This window comes from Phoxinus phoxinus (assembly GCF_949152265.1).
Source record: "Phoxinus phoxinus genome assembly, chromosome: 19".
NCBI lineage: Eukaryota > Metazoa > Chordata > Actinopteri > Cypriniformes > Leuciscidae > Phoxinus > Phoxinus phoxinus.
Genome location: NC_136894.1, coordinates 9475201 through 9497407, shown reverse-complemented (window position 1 = coordinate 9497407; position 22207 = coordinate 9475201). Strand labels below are relative to the sequence as shown.

General features: G+C 36.6%; 2 protein-coding genes across 2 annotated transcripts; one reads left to right on the top strand and one right to left on the bottom strand.

The window, feature by feature from the left end:
• The first annotated feature begins 2587 nt into the window (after positions 1 to 2587).
• Positions 2588 to 11636, top strand: tmem64 (transmembrane protein 64). Its single transcript, XM_079591939.1, has 3 exons — positions 2588 to 3984; positions 9251 to 9406; positions 10454 to 11636. Exons 1-3 carry the CDS (start codon positions 3283 to 3285, stop codon positions 10637 to 10639), a joined length of 1044 nt encoding a protein of 347 aa, XP_079448065.1. The 5' UTR covers positions 2588 to 3282; the 3' UTR covers positions 10640 to 11636.
• Positions 11637 to 17486: 5850 nt separating this feature from the next.
• Positions 17487 to 22207, bottom strand: tdp2b (tyrosyl-DNA phosphodiesterase 2b). Its single transcript, XM_079590394.1, has 7 exons — positions 21474 to 22207; positions 21152 to 21318; positions 20541 to 20729; positions 20336 to 20427; positions 20146 to 20264; positions 19812 to 19982; positions 17487 to 18251 (listed from the first exon to the last, which is right to left on the bottom strand). Exons 1-7 carry the CDS (start codon positions 21627 to 21629, stop codon positions 17976 to 17978), a joined length of 1170 nt encoding a protein of 389 aa, XP_079446520.1. The 5' UTR covers positions 21630 to 22207; the 3' UTR covers positions 17487 to 17975.

The window sequence follows — 22207 nt, the reverse complement described above, 5'->3', positions numbered from 1 at the left end:
TGGAGGGATAAAAAGCTCTCAGATTTCATAAAAGAGATCTTAATTTGTTGAAGATGAATGAAAGTCTTACGGGTCTGGAACAACCCTTATGTCACGAGTAGGCTACTTAATGATAGAATTTCTGAATAACCCTTTAAGGATCATGTTCACACAGCAGGCCTACACACTATTCACTTTTAATAATTTGAGAAGTTATCCATACATTCCCATCTAAAAACATGTAAAAACGATTTCTGTGAGAATATAACAGTTTTTACAAACTTACAAAGTACAAACTTTGTAAAATTCACTTTTAGCCAAGATAAGATGGTAACTCCTTCCCATGAGGCACAAACATATTTTAGTGAATTGAAGGTGAAACAGCAGCGACATCTTGTGGTTAAAACATGCCAAGATCAGAAACATCATGTTAAAAGAAGTTTACCCTATTTACCGTAGATAAAAATAAACCGATTCTAGAGACACTGGACAAAAACTTTTTTTTTTTTTTTAAATAGCGATATTTACGTTTTTTAAATGCATCAAAGATGATCACTGATAATACTCTTAAAAAAGGTCCCAAAAACTAGTCCTTTTTTTCCATAGCAATAAACATTTTTGGGTAAACCATTTTTTTTATAGCAATAAACATTTTTGGGTAAACCATTTTTTCATAGTGTGAAGAACATTTTAAAAATCTAAAGAACAACTTTCCACTATAAAGAACCTTCTATTCAGTGGAAAGGATCCATGGATGTTATACGTTCTTCAGGGACAATGCCAATAAATAACCTTTATTTTTTTAAAGTGCATTAAAAAAATCAGTAAGCCTAAATTGTAGGCCTAAATGTTACATCACATTAGTTTGGTAGCAATTAGTTGAAGCTCACCAATGGGACAGCTGCTAAATCACACAAAAACACACCCACAAAAAAAACTATACAGAATTAAATAAACTCAGTGACCCATGCAGCCACATTAAAAGACAATGTGGTTTATGACTAAGCTGCCATTCAGAAACCCCTTGACCAAGGCCATTGCATCCATGATCTGTTGTTGTAAAGGGAACAATTCATTACCCTTGAGCAGAGTGAATGTAGTGTGGTCGGGTGAGTCAGTTTAAAACATTTATCCGTTTACATACGGACAAAGCCAAAGTCTAAAAATCACAAAGATCCATAATGACATGGATCTGATGATTCCTCAATGTGGTAATACTGAATTAATAATGGCTATGATGCAAACCATACTCTCAAGGCATTCTCATATCCCAGACCAATCTGATAATATTCCCATAAATACTGATAAACAAATTCAAAATTGTTTTTTTGAAAAGCAGTGTAAAGTCCAATCCCTTCACATCCTTCCACTCACAAAATCTATTCGTCTTTGAACTGTTATGGTCCAAAAGAGGACTATTTGGCAGAAATCCAGACGCTTATCGCCATTGTAATTGTGAAATATGCAAACTAGCTAATGGCTTGAGTGACAGAATTCCAAGAAGGGCAGGATCTGTTCTAAAGGTGAAGTGCATGTGCAAATATCACTGATCAGCAATGATAAGACTGCAGGCCTTTAACTATTTAGAGGCAATTATTACATTTTACCATCTTACCAAAGTCAGATTTGTCAACCTATTATATTGTGCTTCGGTGGATTTGCAAAGCAAACTAGAATTGTATTTGCTGAGGGAAAAGTAGTGGTAGACAGCATTGAAATTTAAAAAGCTTTGACTTTGATTATGCAAATGAAGTGCTACATCAGAGCAGCTTTGCTGTTGTCATGAGAATCAACACGTGCTTTGTGAAGGCTGAATATTCCATCAACAGGAGATTCTCAAACTTTAATTTCTTAAAAATTATAACTTTTATAAAAGCTAGAAACTAATTATGCCAACAGAGATAGACAGTTTGTATGTTAAGTATAAAATTTGTATGTTAAGTCAGTTTGGACTGAACTTACTCCACCACATAATAATAAATATAACATACAAAGTCATCATTTTGAGATAAAAAGTATAAATGATGACATTAATCGAAATTAGATATGTCGAAATTAGATGTCATCAAATTAGTTGAGATTATTTACATTCACATACATTTTCATTATGAGAAGTATAAAATTATCATTATAAATAAATAAATAAACCTAGAAGGCCATAATTTAGACTTTTATCTCATAATTATAACTTTGTATGTCACAATTTAGATTTTTATATCTTATGACTTAGCATGTAATCATTTTGACTTTTCATGTCAAATTTAACTATCTCTGTATTTCATAATTATGATTGACCAAAGCATGATTTTTTTTTAAAGCAGATGGGACATGGGAAGGAAAATGGGAAGGGAAATGGGAGGGGAGGAAGGGGGACCCACCCAGAGAAAAAAAACATTTGTCCCAGGCTCTCAGAACAATACTATTATGCTACTACATAATAGTTATGAAACCAGAATAAAAACAGAGACATAACAGAATAGAAACTATCCAATGTGTGTTTTACTCGTAAACACCCAAAAGCGGCGCTTTAACTAGACTAGACCATTTATGTATATTGGATTTAACGATCATCTGACCTATATATTCCCATTAGTGAATGTACACCGCTGATTTTCAGGGCAATCAGAGAGCTGTTTGTTATCGCGATACTTACAGTGACGGGCAGATGATATCACGTGACGACCTCGCACAGAATACTGGGAAACAAACAGTGGTATGAATAACGCTCGGCGTAAACATACGTTGCTGAGGTGGGCAAGAGCTCGCAGAACACAAGTAAAACAACTCGTCCGGTAAACGCAACGACCGTCTATCCGCGACTTTTATAATCGGTGTTATTCGGGACAAGAGACGTGACATGTTGAGCTGGGTGAGCGGCGGGACTTTGGACTGGAGCCTGGTTGGGAGTAACGTTACTGCAGTGAGCTGTGCCTGGAGTCGGGAAAGTTGAGCGACGCGTGTGTGTGATTTATCCCTCAGACGCGATGACAGCAGCGATCTGAACACGCCTGGAGGGATTTCATTCCTCTGATGTTGGGAAGGAGAGTATGGCGTTCATAAGTGAACGACAGCAGACACATTTGCATCTTGAGTCCTTGAAGTGGTACAACTCCACATCAGTTTTCCCCAGATAAATTATTATACACTATTGGACTTTTCGGGACAATTCCTCACTATCCAGGGAATTGATTGCCGATCCCTTTGTCAGAGGATCCTCGGGGTTTGGCAACGTGTACATCCAAGGGTCAACATTTTGGACTGGACGTCCAATCAATCAATCGAGTGAAGTCATATGAAGAAGGGATGAATATGTGGAGCTCAGGGTCAGTGCAGGGTGTGCTGAAAGCCCTGAAGCACGCCGCGGGTAAAGGACACATTCAGCTCAGCCGCTGGCTGCAAAAGACCCCTGACTCACTGGACTGCGACAAGATCGACATCTTGATCTGTAACGTCTTTGACGAGAGAGCCAACGGCGGGAAATCGGAGGCAGAGCCCGCGGGACTGACCGAGACCGGTGCACCCTTCACCCCTGAGTTCAGGCATCCGTGTTGCATTACCACCTGTTGCTTTAAAAGTGCCCTGTTGGCGTGCATCCTGACAGCCGTGTGCTTCTCATCGGTAGCTCTCGTGCGCCAGTACCTGAAGGATGTCTTGCTGTGGGTGGAGAGTTTGGACAGTTTTGTGGGAGCCTTGCTGTTCATTGTCGGCTTGATCACGGTTTCTTTCCCCTGCGGCTGGGGCTATATCGTGCTGAACGTGGCCGCGGGGTATTTATATGGGTTTGTGTTGGGGATGGGACTGGTGATGGTTGGGGTTTTGATCGGGACTTTCATAGCTCATGTGGTGTGTAAGCGATTGCTGACGAACTGGGTTCTGGGTAAGATCGGGAGCAGTGAACAGCTGAGTGCTGTTATTCGGGTGGTTGAGGGGGGAAGTGGACTCAAAGTTGTGGCCTTAGCGAGACTCACCCCGATTCCTTTCGGTCTCCAGAACGCGGTCTTCTCGGTAAGTGTTTTTGACATTCTTGCTAATAATGTTATTATGTTCATTTTTAACAAGGCATTAACAAATGGTTTCTTTTGAGCAATATCTCACCAGTGTTTATTTATTTTATTATCATTGATATTCTGTTGTAGTAGCCTATATTTATTCATAATTTAATTCGATTTGGTTCACTTCAATTTGAAAGTCTTTTTGTTTTACTGTATTTATAGTTGTTGTTTTTATTTTATTTATTTTTTATTTAAGTTGTTTTATTTTAAGGTAAACTAAAATTAGATGTTGCCGTGGCACCTAGCTGGAATAAAATATGCTTATGGTTTCCTATTTTATGTCAGTTCATGCTTATTTTGTTCCAAGTAACACATTTGTTTATGGTTTTAAGTTTTAGTTCAACGATAATAACCCAGTATTGCATGAGGATTACAGTATAAATTGAGCAGTTTAGTCCAAATTTTCGAAAGAGACTGTCGCTTTATACAGTATGATGAACAGATTGAATTAAGACTTTTATTCACATATAAACATTGAACATACACAGAAGCTCAACAGAACCTGCTTGATGTGCGAGAACAAACCTCATTGGTTCTTGCAGAAGCTCGTGCTGCGTAACTCCAGAATGAACCTCATTGGTTCTCGCACATCAAGCGAACATTGCGCTTCTGTTTACCTCAACTCATGTGTGAGTTGATGGATGTGAGTTCAATCTGTTCATCATATAAACCGATTGTGTCTCTTAGACAATTTGGACTAAACCACTCAATACAAATGGATTAGTTTAACAATCTCCTTATGAACTTTTTGAAGCGTCAAAATGTCAGTTGCATGGCTCTCGCTGTCAATAAAGGGACAGAAAGCTCTCAGATTTCATCAAAAATGTCTTTATTTGTGTTCCGAAGATGAAAGAAAATCTTATGGGTTTGAACAACATGAGGGCGAGTAATTAATGACAGAATTTAAATTCTTGGGTGAACTATCCCTTTAAAAGGCTTGTCTGTATGAATAGTGTGATAGATTTCCCCTCTCCTCTCAAATAATTCCGTAATCATTCCGCTTGAAATCCGTTCCGGGATTTACATTTCTTCATTGGTGAGAGAAACCTGCATCGAGCGACCCATGAAGCAAAAAAGCGCAAACCACAGACTTTCAGGCCGGAGCAAAACATACAACTTTCTCAACTTCAGTGCTCACAAAGTCTGTATGCCATGAACACAGACAAGCCAAAAGATACAAGGAGTCAAATGATATCAATCTCAGACCGGTCACTCAATATTAAGGACAGAACTGTTTCATTTGTTATAGTACTTGTCAATTTTATTGTTATGGGGTTTTTGTATTAGTAAAAATGTTTATACAACATAGAGGTCTCTGAATAATTGCATTGAGGTGGCTGTTAATCTTTAAGGGGCATCCAGGTGGCTTTATCCAGCTTTGCGGGAATTAAACAATTAAGACCTCCTGCTCTGAGCCGGATTTAAATCAAACATAACTGCTCTTCCCGCAGGATCAAGGGTAAAAACAGCTCTCTGTGTACGTTGAAATATGTTACCTTTAGACGCTCTGCACTACCAATATAATACACTTTTAATTAGCTGACATATGAGAAGGAACCTGCAACCTTTAACAATGACAGAGGACCATAAAGAACAGTGATGCACAACCTCTGTGGTGTATAGCATCATTTTTTAGCCTTACTCCGAATTGAATTATTACTGGCCCAGTTTCTTTAACCTTTTTGATAAATGCAATGACACAAAAATATACAGTCAGCAACATTTAAATAAATAATAAAAAATAAAAAAATTACACATGGGCTCTTAAATGGGATTTTAATGACAATTGTGTTTTATGTAAAGTATTTAAATCATATTTAGTGTAGTCCCATAAAATATGCTCATGCTTGGACTTTTCAAAGAGCTGTATCTTATTCTGTTTAACCATAAGCTTAATTTTATTTCAAACAAAGATTAGTTGCTCATATTAAATTTAAATTTGAGACTTTCTCAGGCATTAAGGCTGGTTTGGTTTGTGATATGAACGTGGACCAGCAGCCTGCCATTGTGTAACATATTTGACTACCGTATTATTTGTATTGTTTGCATAATTTATTCACTGGATGATTCATAGGTCAATGTATTGCTCATTTGAAATTTTCTTTTATGATTATGAGTAGATGTCTTTCTTTACAAGATTGATGATTTACACCACTTCGGCTTGAAAGTCTGACAGTGATTGGCTGATTATATCTTGGTTTCTTCAATACTGGAAATGAACATTGAACACCTGCTTACAGTTTGAGTTTGCATTATTTTAGCAAGCAGCTACAATGTTAAACAGAGCTATTTACAAGTATAATCTAAATTAGTTACAGCTGCTGTGATTTAAAGAATTGTACATTTTGTCAGTTACAATAATTTTGTCAGTTACAATCAATTAACGTCTGCTCTTGTTACATCAAAATATTCTAGTATTGTGCTGATTGTTTACTGTGTATAATTAATTACAAGTTTGAATAAGTTTTGTTTTCATGCAACTCCACTTTTAAGGCCAATTTACACCGACAGACAGTCACCAATTACAGCACGTCACTTCTCAGACATTCTCACTCCTATTCAGCATGTTCAATCGGCGAAAAAAAATTGGCCTATTAACATAATGGTTCAAAAGGGGGGTCATAGAAGAACCATAATTGGTGCCCCAAAGAACCTTTCAGTGATCAGTTCTTTATCATAACCATTTTTTCTTAGCGTGAAGAACATTGTAATAATCTAATTCTGAATAACTATAATATTTTCCATTATAAAAAACCTTTTATGCAATAGAAAGGTTCAATGGATGTTTAATCTTCATAGAACCATCAATGCCAATTAAGAACTGTTATTTTTTAGAGCGTAAGAGGATAAGTAAAAAAGTTGACCATTTATGTACAGACTTGATTTACAGATGTATAAACCCCCCAATAAATTCATAAACACACTTCTCAGCTGGTTTTAGATAAGGGCAGGGTTATTATTCTTAATTAAAACAAAAACCATAAAATCTTTACACCATAAAAAAACCATAAATGTTAACTATAAAAACTTGCATAGATGCATACATAAAGATACGAATTGCCCTGTACAAAAAAGAAAGATTTGTTATAATCGTGCAGCCGCCCTATTTAGGCGTTACATTTGAGTCAGAAGTAACCTACATTACACTAGTAGTGTCATTGCTCTTGAAGCAAACATAAGTCTCTGTTCTTTTTTTAAAGGACACTATAATGATCAAGCACTCATCTCAATCGCTGTTCAGTTCTGGGTTTGCTTTTACTTGGAATTGAACCTGATACCTGGCTCCAGTAGCCTGACTCTACCCATAGTCCTCCTTTGTAATATCAGTGAGGAATGAGGATGATATTCAATTTGCACCAGTTGGAAAGCGAGTGAACATCAGGCTCTCTATAAGTGCCAGTGACTCTAATTGTGTTAGGCTAATTGGTTTTATTTCGCCTTTATTTTTTTTTACGTAACAGAGGGATCACAGCCCAAGGGTATATGATGTATGTCGGCACCAAACAGGTCACACTGGAATTATGTTTCGCACTCCCTCAGTAAGCACGTCGTCCTATAGACGGGGCTATATTTCAATGTGCCCTGCATTTTCTGCTGAAGCAGAATGTGATGCGTTGTGTAGGTGTAACCCAACACAATGCATGCGTCTGCATAGTGCATACTTAAAATTTTGCCTCATGGCCATTTATAATGAAGTCACTTCTAAGAACAGGAATGCATCATTTTACCTTGTTCATGAATATTCATAGGTTGACGCAACCCAAATCCAACACTGCCTGCATCTTCTGCAGTCTCTTTATGGACTAAAATGGATGGGTTTGATGTCATGTTTAATAGTTTAGCACTGGAGATACAGGTTTGTGCCTTATTTTATAACTCTCACACAGCAGGTGATGCAATTCAATTACGCTAACCTTTAATGTGGGTCTGTTTGCATAGAGACTATCGGATTTGGAAAGGAACAGAAGCGCTGCTTAAATATTTGTTTTTTTAGATTTTTCTTCAAAGCATTAGAGCTATGCTGTACAACCAGTAAAACGTCCTACTGGTGTTGCTGTGAAAATCTGTGCATGATTACAGTACATTGAGTTTACAAAGGATGTGAAATGTATTAAGTGTTTAAAAAGAGTTTCAAATTGAATGAACAATTGCTAGCATATCAACATATTGAGGATGCACAGATATGAAAAATTTGGCAGATTCCGATAATTCTTTATATTTGAAAGCTGATAACCGATATATTGGCCGATAAATCTAAATCCAAATTTTTATATAATTATTGAAAGCCTGATTACACAAACAAATGTCTCGCCATGTCCTAAGCACACAATTAAAATGTTCTCATTATAATTTTATGTAGCCTATATATGACAGACTTGTGCTGTGCATGTTACACTTAACCATATTTTCCTTTTTTGAATTGATTCCAATCGTATTTCAAGCAATTCAAAACCATCATGGAAAACTGCACATCTGAAGCGTCTCAGCTGAAGGAAATAATCCATTATTTATCGGCTTTAAAGTCGGCATGAAATCAATTTTTACAATTTGTATTTTTTATATCTAATGTTGTAGTGTTTATTATAAATTATATATCTGTGCACTTCATTATTTTTTTTTAAATTCATGTACCCTTATAATCTTTAAGCAAATACGCTACCCTTCCCTTCCCCCTCGCAACGACTTCTCTTCTCTTCCGGTCATGTGCTATGGCGCGAGGGCGTGGCAACTCCCCTCAAACCGTTACTCTGCTATGAGCGAGAGATGGAGAGGAGGAGCGCTAAAGTAAAACCCTGCCCTCTATTCAATATTCCGTTTCACTTGGAAATACGTCACAACACTGGAGAAAAATTCTTTGTAACTTCCGGTTCATGCCGTCTTTAATATGGCGGCCCAACTTTCCTTTTAGGTCGATAACAATAACATTGAAAATGAACATATATCGGCCGATACCTACAGTATATGGTGGCCGATATATCGCGCATCCCTACAATGCATGATTACCGGTATATAGAAAACAATATTGTTTTTTTTTTTAAGTGATCTAAAAGCAGAAAACTTTTTAAAAATGTATTGCTTTAGAGATTGCTGAAAAAGTCCAGTTAACATTTAAGAACGGGGCTAAACATGGCTGATGACACATTCTAGCAGGCAGTGAAAACACTGATTTAATCTTGACCAACACCATGACCAAATATAGTTGTCGCTCTCTTTGACAGATCACAGATGTGTCCTTGCCAAATTATTTAGTGGCTTCCTCAGTGGGACTTCTCCCAACACAACTCCTTAACTCCTATCTGGGCACCACCCTGCGCACAATGGAGGATGTGATCGCAGAACAGAGCGTCAGTGGATACTTTGTGTTCAGTCTACAGGTAAGCCTCCAAAAACAACAGTTTGAAATAAAATCAGCAAAGACCCTTGATATACAGTTGGGCTCATATGTATACATAATACTTGCTGAATAATTTTTGGAAGTTATTTTAACACGTTTTATCCATTTGAATAGTTTACATAGGCTTGTCTACACAGGACCCAAGCAGCGTGGCAAAAGACAATAGTGATACTGTCAAGAAGATTGGATTCTTATTTAGATTAATTTATTTAACAGGCATGTTTATTCAAAGCAACTCGCAAATGAGGAACATCACAAGCGATTTGTCAGTCACGTTTATTTATATTTCACTCACAATGCAAATTACAACACTGACATTCTTCCTGTTTATTACTGTAAAAGAGGCAACAATATCCATAGCACACAGTAACATGTCGCCTCCTCGAAGCTGCCCATGTTCTTTAGTTTCCCATCCTGCTCCGCATTTTGTAAATCTCAGAATTCACTAGAATGAGCAGTGGTTTAGTTTAAGATTTTCAGTTGAGGAACTAATGGACAACTATCACAAAAGACTACAAACAGTCATTGATGCTTTAGAGTGAAACACAATATTAGGATTATTCAAGGGTGTGCACATACTTTCAGTATCATTCAAGTTATTTTGTGTTGTAGAACATACTTGTCTGTCTTCTCCTGGACTAAAAATATATGTTTATTTATTTATTTTTTACAGATTCTGCAATGGATATATAAACTCATAAGCAAATTAAATATTTGTGTCTAGTCTAGATCGTAGGGATCATTCTTGTGGAACCTGTAGTAAACCATAATTATATATGGTCATTGGCAGAGCTTTAGCCAAAAATGTGTACGCATTTTGCATTTGCTCTTGTGTGTAGTGAAGTTAGATGCCAATAATGGATTCTTGACTGAAACGGACTGTTCCGACATATCAGCCAAGGACATTTTTCTTAAATTTATAACCGCATCGAATAAGTGGCATCATCTGGGTCTTTGTATCAACCGTCGTCCAGCTCAGTCAGCAGATCCTCCCGGTGACTCACACTCTCTCTGTTCCCCTCCTCAGATCTTCATCAGCATAGGCCTGATGTTTTACGTTGTCCATCGAGCACAAGTGGAACTGAATGCCGCCATCGCCGCCTGCCAGATGGAGCTGAAGACGTCGTACATGAACGGCGGAGCGACCAACCACAGCGGCTCGTCGTACTGCAGCAAACGTGCTGTGGCGGGAGGGGGGATCAATGTGGTCTGATCAACCTTTTTCTTGATGGTGAACATGTTTTCAACCCTCCATCCAGTTGCATTGCCCTGACTGGATCCGTCAGAGGGGAACTCCTTGGCTGCGTCAGGGAGTCTTGGGAGCTGCTACAGTCCCAGACAGCTGTTCTAGTTATGATGAAGGTCTGACTGCGGTGCGGTGCTGGACTATCAAACGGAGATGAGAAGAGCTGACCATCGGATTCGATGGAAACGTTGCCCAAAGATTGGGACCCTGGGCCAGTATTAAATGAGAAGTTTATGAAATTGACTTGAGATGTTTTTGAGGTATGTTTTCTTTTTAAAGTTCTTTTTATGATGCTAATAGAAATTATAACTTTATAGGAGGTCTAAAGCATGAAATGGGTTAATTAATTAAAGAGAATGTTATAGAATTGTAGTTAGATATTACAGAGGGCCCAACTAATATATCAGGTTAATATGCTTCAGATGTTTGCTCTTTTTGTTTTATAAATATATACTGTTATTTGGTAAAAATGAAGAATTGTTGAATTTTTTTTATATATACTTTTCTGAGTTAATCTAAAGGTATTACTTAATGGATTTTTATTTTCTTTGTTTTCATGTTATGTGTAGAATAAGAAAAAAAAATGAGTCTGTTAGTACCACCTGGGTAAAATTGTGGCTTTTGCCAACTGGGAACACTTTTTTTTGCTACACTGCAGTTTTGTAAGGAACAGATGGAAGGAGCGGAAATTTTCTTAGCTGGATATTTAAGGCTGTCCTGCCAAGAACCTTTAGTACAGCATGATTAGCTCAGCAGTATATGTTCGATTTCTCATTCTCATATTGAGAGGACTGAAATTATTTGCCTTCTTTCTTGTATGATTTAACCAAATGCTTTATTATAGGGCTGTTGGCATTTTATGACATCACTTTTGTTAATTTATTCATTGTTAGAATCATATAATTCCAAAAGTTTGCACATATGGGATTCTATACAACTAAATATGTAAGAAAGTAAAGCAATTATATTAATATATTCTATATACGGTACTGAAAATATGTATTTGTATAATTATATAAATGTTTATGTGTGTGTATGTATATATATATATATATATATATATATACACATACACATATATATATATATATATATATATATATATATATATATATATATACATACACACACATTTATATAATATTTGCGATTAATCGCATCTGACATAAGTTTTTGTTTACATAATGTCTTACATAATATATATATGTCTGTGTGTTAATTATACCACCTGTGTGTGTGTGTGTATATATACTGTATATACACATGCATACATGCACTGCGCATATATATATATGTATATGTGTGTACTGTGTGTGTGTGTGTTTTTATAAAAACATTTATATAATAACTGATGATAAATCGATTAATCGCATCTGACAAAAGTTTTTGTTTACGTAATATGTGTGTATACGTGTGTGTGTGTGTATGTATGTATATATATATATACACACATACAAATATATAATACATAAATATATAAATGTGTATATATATATATATATATATATATATATATATATGTATATATATATATATATATATATATATATATATACATATACACCTATTACATAAACAAAAACTTATGTTAGATGTGATTTAATTACGATTAATCGATTTGACACCACTAATATATAAAGGGAAGCATTTTTCATATGATAGTTATTCTTATCTTATGTAATGAATGCTGAAGTTGAAGCTGAAGAACATGGGTCACATTGGTCTGATGGGTTGCCAAAATGGCTCACAGTTGCCTACAATGCATCTTTTTGCTGTTTCTCAAAAATGCTCACCAGTGAAAATTCAGCTCAAACCCTCTGTGGCACAGTTACTCGTGAGTGCAAGGCGAACGGCTACAAATATCTGACAAAAGTGCAAACTACAACTAAAATATTATTACGTGACTCCGGTCATGGTATTGTCCCTCGTTCCCTCCTTAGAGGTTCACCTAATTCGAAACAAAAGACTCTCGAGCACTGACTGACGTATTTGGGTCCCGGCTATATCATTTAGCACAGGCTTCTGTTAACGAGCCCAGAGTCGAAATGAACCCGCAGCTTCCACACTGGGAACATGAAATCCCTCAATGCAGGGAATTTCACGGAATCCTGGTGTCTTTTCACTACATTCACTCATTCTCGATGGTCTGCAATACTGTTGAGCTGTTTAACATGAAATTATTATACATGGAAAAAGCTTTGTTTAACTTGATTTTGTCATTGTGAGCTTTTATTTGTGTTGAAATAAACATGCTCTCAATTATGGATTTCTTAGTAACTGAAATCTACACTCAGTTGGTAGTGACTTCATTCTCAGTGTCATTTGAGACTCACCGTTTGGTTTACAGCATCAACACTAGAGCGTCACCATAATCTGACAATCAGTGGAACACTGGCGCGCTGCTCATTCCGAAGGCTGATCTCATCTTGTTACTCTGTATTTATGTCTCCAGTCATAGTTTTGCTGCTACTTAGACTGTAGGGTCTGAGTGAAATGCTGACAAGGGCTCGAATTAATATTGCAATTTTATTACAACGTGATCAACACCATCTTGGTTTTTTCTTACATAGAGAGTGTGCAAATTAATAGATTTTCTAACAAGTTGTTACATTTATTTTGAAAAGTGCTGGTGTAATGGTGCACAAATGGACACATTCCTGAACTTAAAAATGGGATGAATGTTTTTTTTTTATTATTATTATTATTTGTTTTGAGGAAATTGAATAAGCCCCTCTGTTTTCTGAAATTAGCAATAAATAAAAACTGAACATGCTGACTCACCATCTGAGTTACATTGTAGAGATCCAACAATCCTGGTCTTGTGTTACGATGTCAACCTGCCTTGTACCTCTTGCTGCCTAAGACATTGAAACGGGACACTTGCCTGCGGTGTGTTCAGAATCCGACTGTAAAATGCAAAAATGTAAAGATTTGAAGTGTTGCATTAAATCCAACAGGCAACAAAAATAAATTACAATTTGAGGATAAGTATCAGTGCTTTGTCTTATTTTTCCAGTTCAAATGACAGAATGGGATATGCAACATTGCGTATAACAGTGAAGGGGTCTTGCGTGGTTCTTGGCTGACTTTAATCTGAGATTGCAGCACATTTAAAAAAATAAATAAAAAAGGGTACAAATGTAATTTCAGATTAGGGCACATCAGGTACTATATTGAAACCTCTTGACCCCTTTGACAAGTGCATTTTACATACACTGTATTTTGTAATACAGAGAATTTTGCAATGTAAATGGATATTTATCGCTGTACCATGCTTGTTCAGTGTTATTTATGAAATAAAACAGTTGAAAAATCACACAAGCGTGTTTGTGGTGCCATGCTGTGCAGTCTGCATAAAAACCCTATTGTTTCTTCATTTAACTCAGTGTATCAGTGTAGTAGGAGATGCGTCTGAGACTGAGTTCCTAACAGAAGACTGTTTGTGTGCTGATAATTCAGTTTAGTTACAGATTGACAGTGCAGTTTTGTATAATTACGTAAGAGTTTTGTCCTTCACGTGGTTCCCTCCTCTTTCATTATCTGTTATCTTTGAGTTGCAGTGACATGGTACAAAGTACACCATAATCTAACCTAAAGCATGTAATCTGAATTGTGAAATGAAGGGGAAGATCCAACCCAGTCTCATGAGAAAAGTAACTATTTTACGAGGTGGTGATTTCGAGTGAACTTGTTCGATTTTAATAGTTCGAAAATGCACGATTATTACGATCATGGGATTTTTAGGATTCATTTAGGATTTTAGGAAAACAATAAGCATAAAGGTCGACCTCTAACCGAGCTCACAGGAAAGCGTAACTATTTTACGAAGTGCCGATTATGACTTTGTACAATATGAATTCGAGAACAACGTTATTTTTTTAGTAAAATAGTAACCATAAACCTTAAACATAACAAATTATTTCACGAAGTGGCGATTTTGTTTTAATTGTACAATGTGATTAATACAAAAAAAAAAAATGATTTTTACAAAGAAGCAAGCATGAAGGTCCACCCCTAAACATTACCAACCCAGCTAATAGGACACGATATAGCCTAAGTTATGTAATTTATTGGTATTTTTGGTAATTACATGACTGACTTATTGACAATGTAACAACAACTTTACATGCCCGTAATTTCATTACCATCAAAATACCAACTACAACAACGTCTGCTCTCACATCAACACGACACGCGTGCGTCTTGGTGCTCTTGAGAATCCGTTTTGGAGGTTCATATTTTTCTTACTTTAAAAAAAAATATATATATCATTCTGGGGCTTGAAAGTGGTAGTTGCATAGTCTGTCAATAGAGGGACAGAAATCTCTCAGATATTATTAAAAAGATGCATGAAAGACTTATGGGTTTGGAACATGAGGGTGAGTAATCTCAGAATGTTCTTTTTTTTTTTGGTGAACTAACATTTTAACATTATCATGTTGAACAAAATCAATTGTAAAGCTGTCTTAGTCATAAATAACACCATTTGAACTCTAAGTACCGGTATATTGAAGTTTATTTAAAGAAATAATTTGAGACATTTTACAGCATTTTGAACCATCATATATAATTTTTTAAACACTTCCATACGCAATTCCATGGAATCCACTTATTCCATTCCGTAATCAGATTACTTTTTGTATGTAACTAGTATTACATACTAATGTAACAGTTTGATGTTAATGCAAATTACATACTAATAATACAACTACATTTATTTACGGTCAAAAACATTACTGCAGATGAAGTATTTAAAAAAAAAAAACAGTAATATGAATTGTAGCTAAAATAGCTAGTGATGCATGATATCCAATTTAGTGGACAGATGATTAATCAGAATTTCCTCCCAATCTAAATGATTGTGATGTGCACAACTATGCCATCAAAACCTATGCGTATGCAAGATAATGCTTTTTGAATAGCTGTCCACTGTGGTGACCACTATGCGTGAATACGCATACAATGAATTATTTTCTCACAAATCATCATTTTAAATGTTTTGTTTTTTAGGTACAAATGTCTTCTTAACCCTTACACGCATAGAGGTCACCACAGTGGAAAGCTATTCAAAAGCATTTTCTTGCATATCTTGTACTTCTCATATATCTTGCATATATATACATTCTGATCAGTTATCCATCTCTGAACATAACCATCAATGGGGCATAAGCAGATCACATGAAAACGTACGAATAAGATTGTACGAATTCATCATCAATTTGCCAAAATGTAGTTATGAATTGCCTTGAGATTGTGTTGGAAGATCCCTGCTGGAGTTGCTCCATGACTGCAACCTTCACTCTGTCCTTGATAACGGAAAACCCTCCTGGAAAAAGTGCTGACCAAACAAACACATTGTGTATTGTGCGATCAATATTTACATATGTGTGGTGTGGTATACTGACATTTCTGTCTTTAACGGTTGGAGTAGGACTGATCTGAAAGGCACTATTCCCCCTTCACTGAAATAGCATGTGCTCCTGGCCATGTGTCAAAACAATTCAATGTGCTACGGTGATGCCTATTGAGGGGAATAGCATTGAGATTTACTAATATGTCTCATTGGAGGAGATTAGGTGGACAGAGCAATCACTTTAACCATCCCCTCATGTCATGTTCTTCTGTCGGCTATAAGTAAGCATAAGCTAAGAAGGATGTTCAAACAAAACCAATTACGGCACTGGTCCTTTAAGTGGCAGTGGACGTGATCCCGGTGAGAGGGCCAAGGAGAGTGTGTTTGTGCTTCAAGCAAACTTCTGTAAGCCAGTCATACAGACCCAGAGGGCAGATCCGTGGCAGTCTGACCTGTTTTGGATTTAATATTTACTCATCTGACCAAGCAAAAGGTTTATTAGCCTTGGCAGTGGGATGCTTTTCAAGGTTGTCTGGAGTCACGTGTCCACCCTGCTTGAGACAGCTGGTGCCTTGACACTTGTATGGTTTCACTAATTCAGGGCAGTTAAGAAGAGACCTCACACTTCTCAAACTGCAACAGGAATTTTTAAAAAAAGAAGCATTTATCCAGTGAGCTCCAACCCTGATAGTTTAAGAATCAGAACATGTATTTGTTTAATGGCTTTCTGTGATGGAGATGTCAGAAATCTAATTTCATGTATTCAAAATATGCAATAGTATTTTCACACATTTTGCACAAAATGACAATTTGATTGGTAATAATGCTGAACAACAGGATTGTTTGCAAGTTCTATTTGTCTATTTTCCACTGCACAACACATGCCATATTTCATCTAAAGCTCTTCACTCACACTGTGGTAAACAAGTATAATAACTTTTGAGAAATCTTTATTTGGGGACAAATTTGTGACATTTAATAATACGAATAATTAATACAATAAATAATAATATATTTCCTACTTTAAATTTACCAGTTGAGTTTGGTTTAGTATTTTACAAAAGTATTACCGGTATTAGTATTTTCAGATTACTGTAAATGTAAGTTTCATTGTTCTCAATGTTGATGGTTTATGCATGTATGTATATATATAGATATATATAGTGCTGTCATATCGATTGATCGTGATTATTGCATATTATATAAAAGTTTGTTTACATAGTGTATATATATATATATTTGTATATGTCTGTGTATACAAACACAGACAATATATATATATATATATACACACACATATATTATGTAAACAGACTTATGTTAGATGCAATTAATAACGATTAATCGATTTGACAGCATATATATATATATATATATATATATATATATATATATATATATATATACACACACACATATACTGTAGTTTATACACTGTGCCTATGTTCTAATGACTATCTAAAGATTATTTACGCAAAGGGCCATAATATTTGGGAAATACTGACCACTTGTGGTAAAATACAGGATACACATGTACCACAATAAATCAAGGTCTTGTTTATTTAAATAAAATCATTTAAATTCAGTCAACACTTTCACATTTTAAAAAACTCACAGAAAACATTTATACCACCAAGATATGGGAGAGCAGTGATTGGCTGAAATCATGGTTTGTGATAAAAGATTTTGTACAACAAATACAAAATAAAACTGTGAATTAACGAGTAATGTGGTTTAAAAACGTAAACCATTTTACTCAAACCCCTCTCTCAATGTTTCCTTTTCCAGTATTTTATATCCAGCTATGCATCCTATTATTATCTATATGCCTTTGTTTCTTACACTGATGTGTACCGTAGTCTGAATTTGAAGGCACTCTTCATCAAAAAATCTCTTTAAAACCAACTATCTTCTATATGGAAGACATCTGGTCTTTTTGGTATTTAATAATCATGTGTTGAAAGTGCAGTAAATTCCCCAGTGATCACTGGTATACCGTCCACAGTCTAGTTTCTCCATTCCAACCAAGGCCATGTGGTCAGGAGCGACTCCTGGGCCGGTTTTAGCAGACCTAAGGAAGATACGGTCGAAGCGACATCTGCTGATGTAAGGCACAGTCTTATTGCTGTTTGCTTTGGTGTCCCAGGTGTATCGGCAGTGTTCCAGTTTGCCCAGCTGTTCCCATACGTCGCACACACCTGGAGGCAAACCTCCCACCTTTACAACCTACACGGACAGAAACATTCTTCAGAAATTCTGCATTGCACTAGCGACTTACACTGCGCTTTCATTCCTCCATCATATTTGAAGTTAAGGTCCTTGCACACGAAATTTTCATATTTGTCATTCGGTGGCTCTGAAGTGTCAAAACACCTCTCAAAACGCTTGCTACGGATGTGAAAAACGCAGAAAATCAAACCTGATCCGAATTTTTTTAAGTTTCGTAGGCAGTGTGTAAATGTGAGGTCTTATTCATTTTTTAACGTGCAAAAATTTCGGACGCGTATTTTGGACTCAGTGTGCAAGGGTCTTTACTGTGATTGTTAGTCCAGTTTTCCCAACCCTTTCTCCAATTCACTAGCCTGGTTGACACCAGACCCTTCTCAGTTGTAACTGAGAGTGGGTCTGGGGAAGGTTCATTCACAGCCCATTTCCAAAGGGGCGTCACCAACTGACGTCGCTCAAATGCCTTTGGGCGCAATTGGATAGACCTAAAACCAATCAGCGCTATCGTTATCGTGTAAAGCCCGCCTCAACGTTTGTGATTGGTGCCTCGATTTGGAAAAATTGGAAATGGGCTTGAATGAAATGGCTTGGCCAGACGGACTTGCAGAGCAAATCTCAAGTTTGCCGGAAGTTCGTCAGTTTTCCAAGGCTACCTATTCACAGGCCTATCAGTAAAACTCAAGTGGCTTTCATCAACACCAAAGCAAAAAATGGGTTCATTTTGACTTGTATTATTAAAAGGAACACGCCGACTTTTTGGGACTTTAGCTTATTCACCGTATCCCCCAGAGTTAGATAAGTCCATCCATACCCTTTTCATCTCTGTGCGTGCCGTAACTCTGTCTGACACACCCACCGCTAGCCTAGCTTAGCACAAAGACTATATTTTCAGAAGGCGAAGCACTGCTACTTCTGCGGAGTGATTTGCTCGCAGCACCTGAGAAGCCTCGTGGTGAGGAGCAAAGAGTTCGCTCAGAGTGTTGCGCTAATCACTCCACCCAAGTAGCAGTGCTTCGCCTTCTGAGAATATAGTTCCCAGTATGTATACAGTTAGAAGATGGCTGCGTCTCATGTGACCTGTTATTTGTACACGCTGTGACTATACAAATCACAACATGCAAATAGGAAAATGTTGCCGTTATTTTGTCACTTATTGGGAGCAGTATGCTAGCTGGAGCCGTTTACCTCCAGTCTTTGTGCTAAGCTAGGCTAGCGGTGGGTGCGTCAGACAGAGTTACGGCACGCACGGAGATGAGAAGGGTATGGATGGACTTATCTAACTCTGGGGGATGCGGTGAATAAGCTAAAGTCCCAAAAAGTCGGCGTGTTTCTTTAATACAATACATCATTTAAAAGATTTTTTTTTTGTCAACAATTATATTTTATAGGTTTAATCAAAAAATGTCTAAATCATTCCAAGTATTCCAAAATTAAATCATAATTTATTAACAAACTCATAGTTAAATGTATATTTTCTTCAGGCTAAACAAACTCTGTGCACCACTGGTTGGGAATCACTGATCTAGTTCGTGTGGTGAATTTTAAAGACTTTAAATTTACCTCAGTGTCTCTGAGATTAGTGTCTCCGGCAAAAATAACAATGGCATCTTCTGGTACTTCCTTTATCTTTTGAAGTATGACCCGCAGTTGTTTCATTCTCTCCTCTGATTGGTTCTTACAGCTTTCTAAATGTGATGTCATCAAGTACAGCTTTTTACTGGAGAAAATCACCTTAAGAAACCACAGAGTCAAAAAAGAAATGGGTGCGTGTATAAATGATGAAAAGCTAATTAATTATGAGACACACCAACCTAGAAAAGTAAATATGTACACACACACATTAATTATCTCCCCCAAACAATCTTTGGATAGCATTTATAAACCACAAACTCACCTGAGCAACCAACAGATTTCTCAACATTTGTGTTGTAGGATAACTGATGATCTGACTTTCCAAAAGTTTTACTCTTGATTTCTTCAACATTATTGCCGTGAAGTAACCATCATCGCTCCCTTTAATGACAGGAGAACTTCATGAATCAGCAAATAACCCATAAATAACTTCACTGAGATTATTCTCTTACCTTCAACAAACAGGTAGCTGACAGCACGTTTCTTAAGATACTGAATGTAAGTTGGAATGAGTTCTTGAAGAAAAACCACATCTGGTGTATATCTACAAATGAACAACAGGTAAAAGGAAATTAAGTGTAAAACAAAACTCGAAAACCTTATTGTCACATAACACAACATGAAATAGAGGACATCAGGGGTCTCTAAACAACTCACAGAGCTAGATATGAGCACAAGCCCCTGGCACGCTCGGCAAGACTTAATGTGTCCAAACCATCCACATTCCAGCTGATGATGGAGAGCTTGCTGTCCTCAGCATCAGATTCGGTTACGACACTTTCAGCCGGACTTTTCTTCAAATTCACACTGCTGGAGCAAGTGGGTTCCTCTGCTGTCAAGTCAATGCTGCACAAAAAAAGGGAGAAAGTAACAAAGTCAGCATGAATTTGCGATAGTCTTTTCTTCCAAAAAATAAAAAATGTAGGGCGCGACTTGATTTTGTCCATCGGGAATTGATTGGATCATTTGATGGTTATGGTTTGCTTTGCTACTGCTGTGATGTCATGTGAGTGACAGGTTGATCCCGCCCTCGCACCAGTAAACACGTTGTGCAAGAGGAAGGGGAGGTTATTTTTATTACAAATTACATAGGCAAAATTAAATAAATAATAATAATGTGCACAGATATAATATAACAGATAATAAATACTGCAATATTGTTTTGAATTTATGGTGACTGTTTGGAATTATTTTTAATTAAAAGTATAGAGAAAATTAAGTTTTCTAATTAATTAATTAATTAATAGTATAGGAGTAGAGAACATTACCAATCCACCTTATCCGTCTTAAATTTCTTCTTTGTTCCTGAAGTATCAGCAGTGTCAGAAGAATTCACCCCCTTTCTCTTATTCCCAGGCACATCTTTAGTTTCCTCTGCGTCTTCAACATCAAAGACTGAATCCATATGAGCTTCAAAGAAAGAGTTCAACGCTCTCTGGCAGGAACACACAAATACATAAACAAGAACGGCGTTAATTTTAAATGAGGGAAACTACACATGCTATACTCAATCTAATGGCTTAATGGGAAACTCTACCCATAACGTGCGTTTAAGTTATAAGGTGCAGTAATAGAGACATTATAAGTTACCTCCATGTCCCATTCGTTTTCTGCTAGATAACACTGCGCCACGGCACTATCCGATCCAGAGACAGAGGCAAACTGATCGCAAAGACTCGTCCTCGTTTCCTCTAAAGCAGACATTTGTTGATCCTTGTGGTTACCTGACATTACAGTGCTGGACATTTTCGTAGTTGAATATAACGGCGGGATATGAATGTGTACAGCTACAAAAACATTCCGGGTGGATCCCGGAGAATACGGATAAAATATCGATATTTACATATGCTTTTGGTCACTGGACCGCCTTTATATACACTTTACTATAATACGACCTCAAAGTATTGTAACCTTAATTTTCACAGTAAACGTTGCATCTTTTAACCGAAGAATTAGCATTGTTCAAACAGAGGGTTTCCGGAAGAATTTAACTGTAGTACTGAAAGAATCGGTTCTTTCGAACAGTTGTTTAAAAAACGCTTCCATGCACAAATAATACTGATCAAATGTGTAGGCACGTGTATGCCAGTACAGTTTGGTGCATGAATTGGAGCATAAGACATTAAAAAGCCAAATATAATTAGCATTAACATTAAAAAATTCTAAAATAAAGAAAAGTTCAAATTGGTTCAGTCATATTGAACGAATCATTCAGAACGACTTTGTAAAACGATTCAGCAGATTCATTGAAAAGACCCGATCCATTATTTCATAATAAAAGTCCTCACAGCCAAATGGAATGTCTTTACTTCTAAAAAATATTC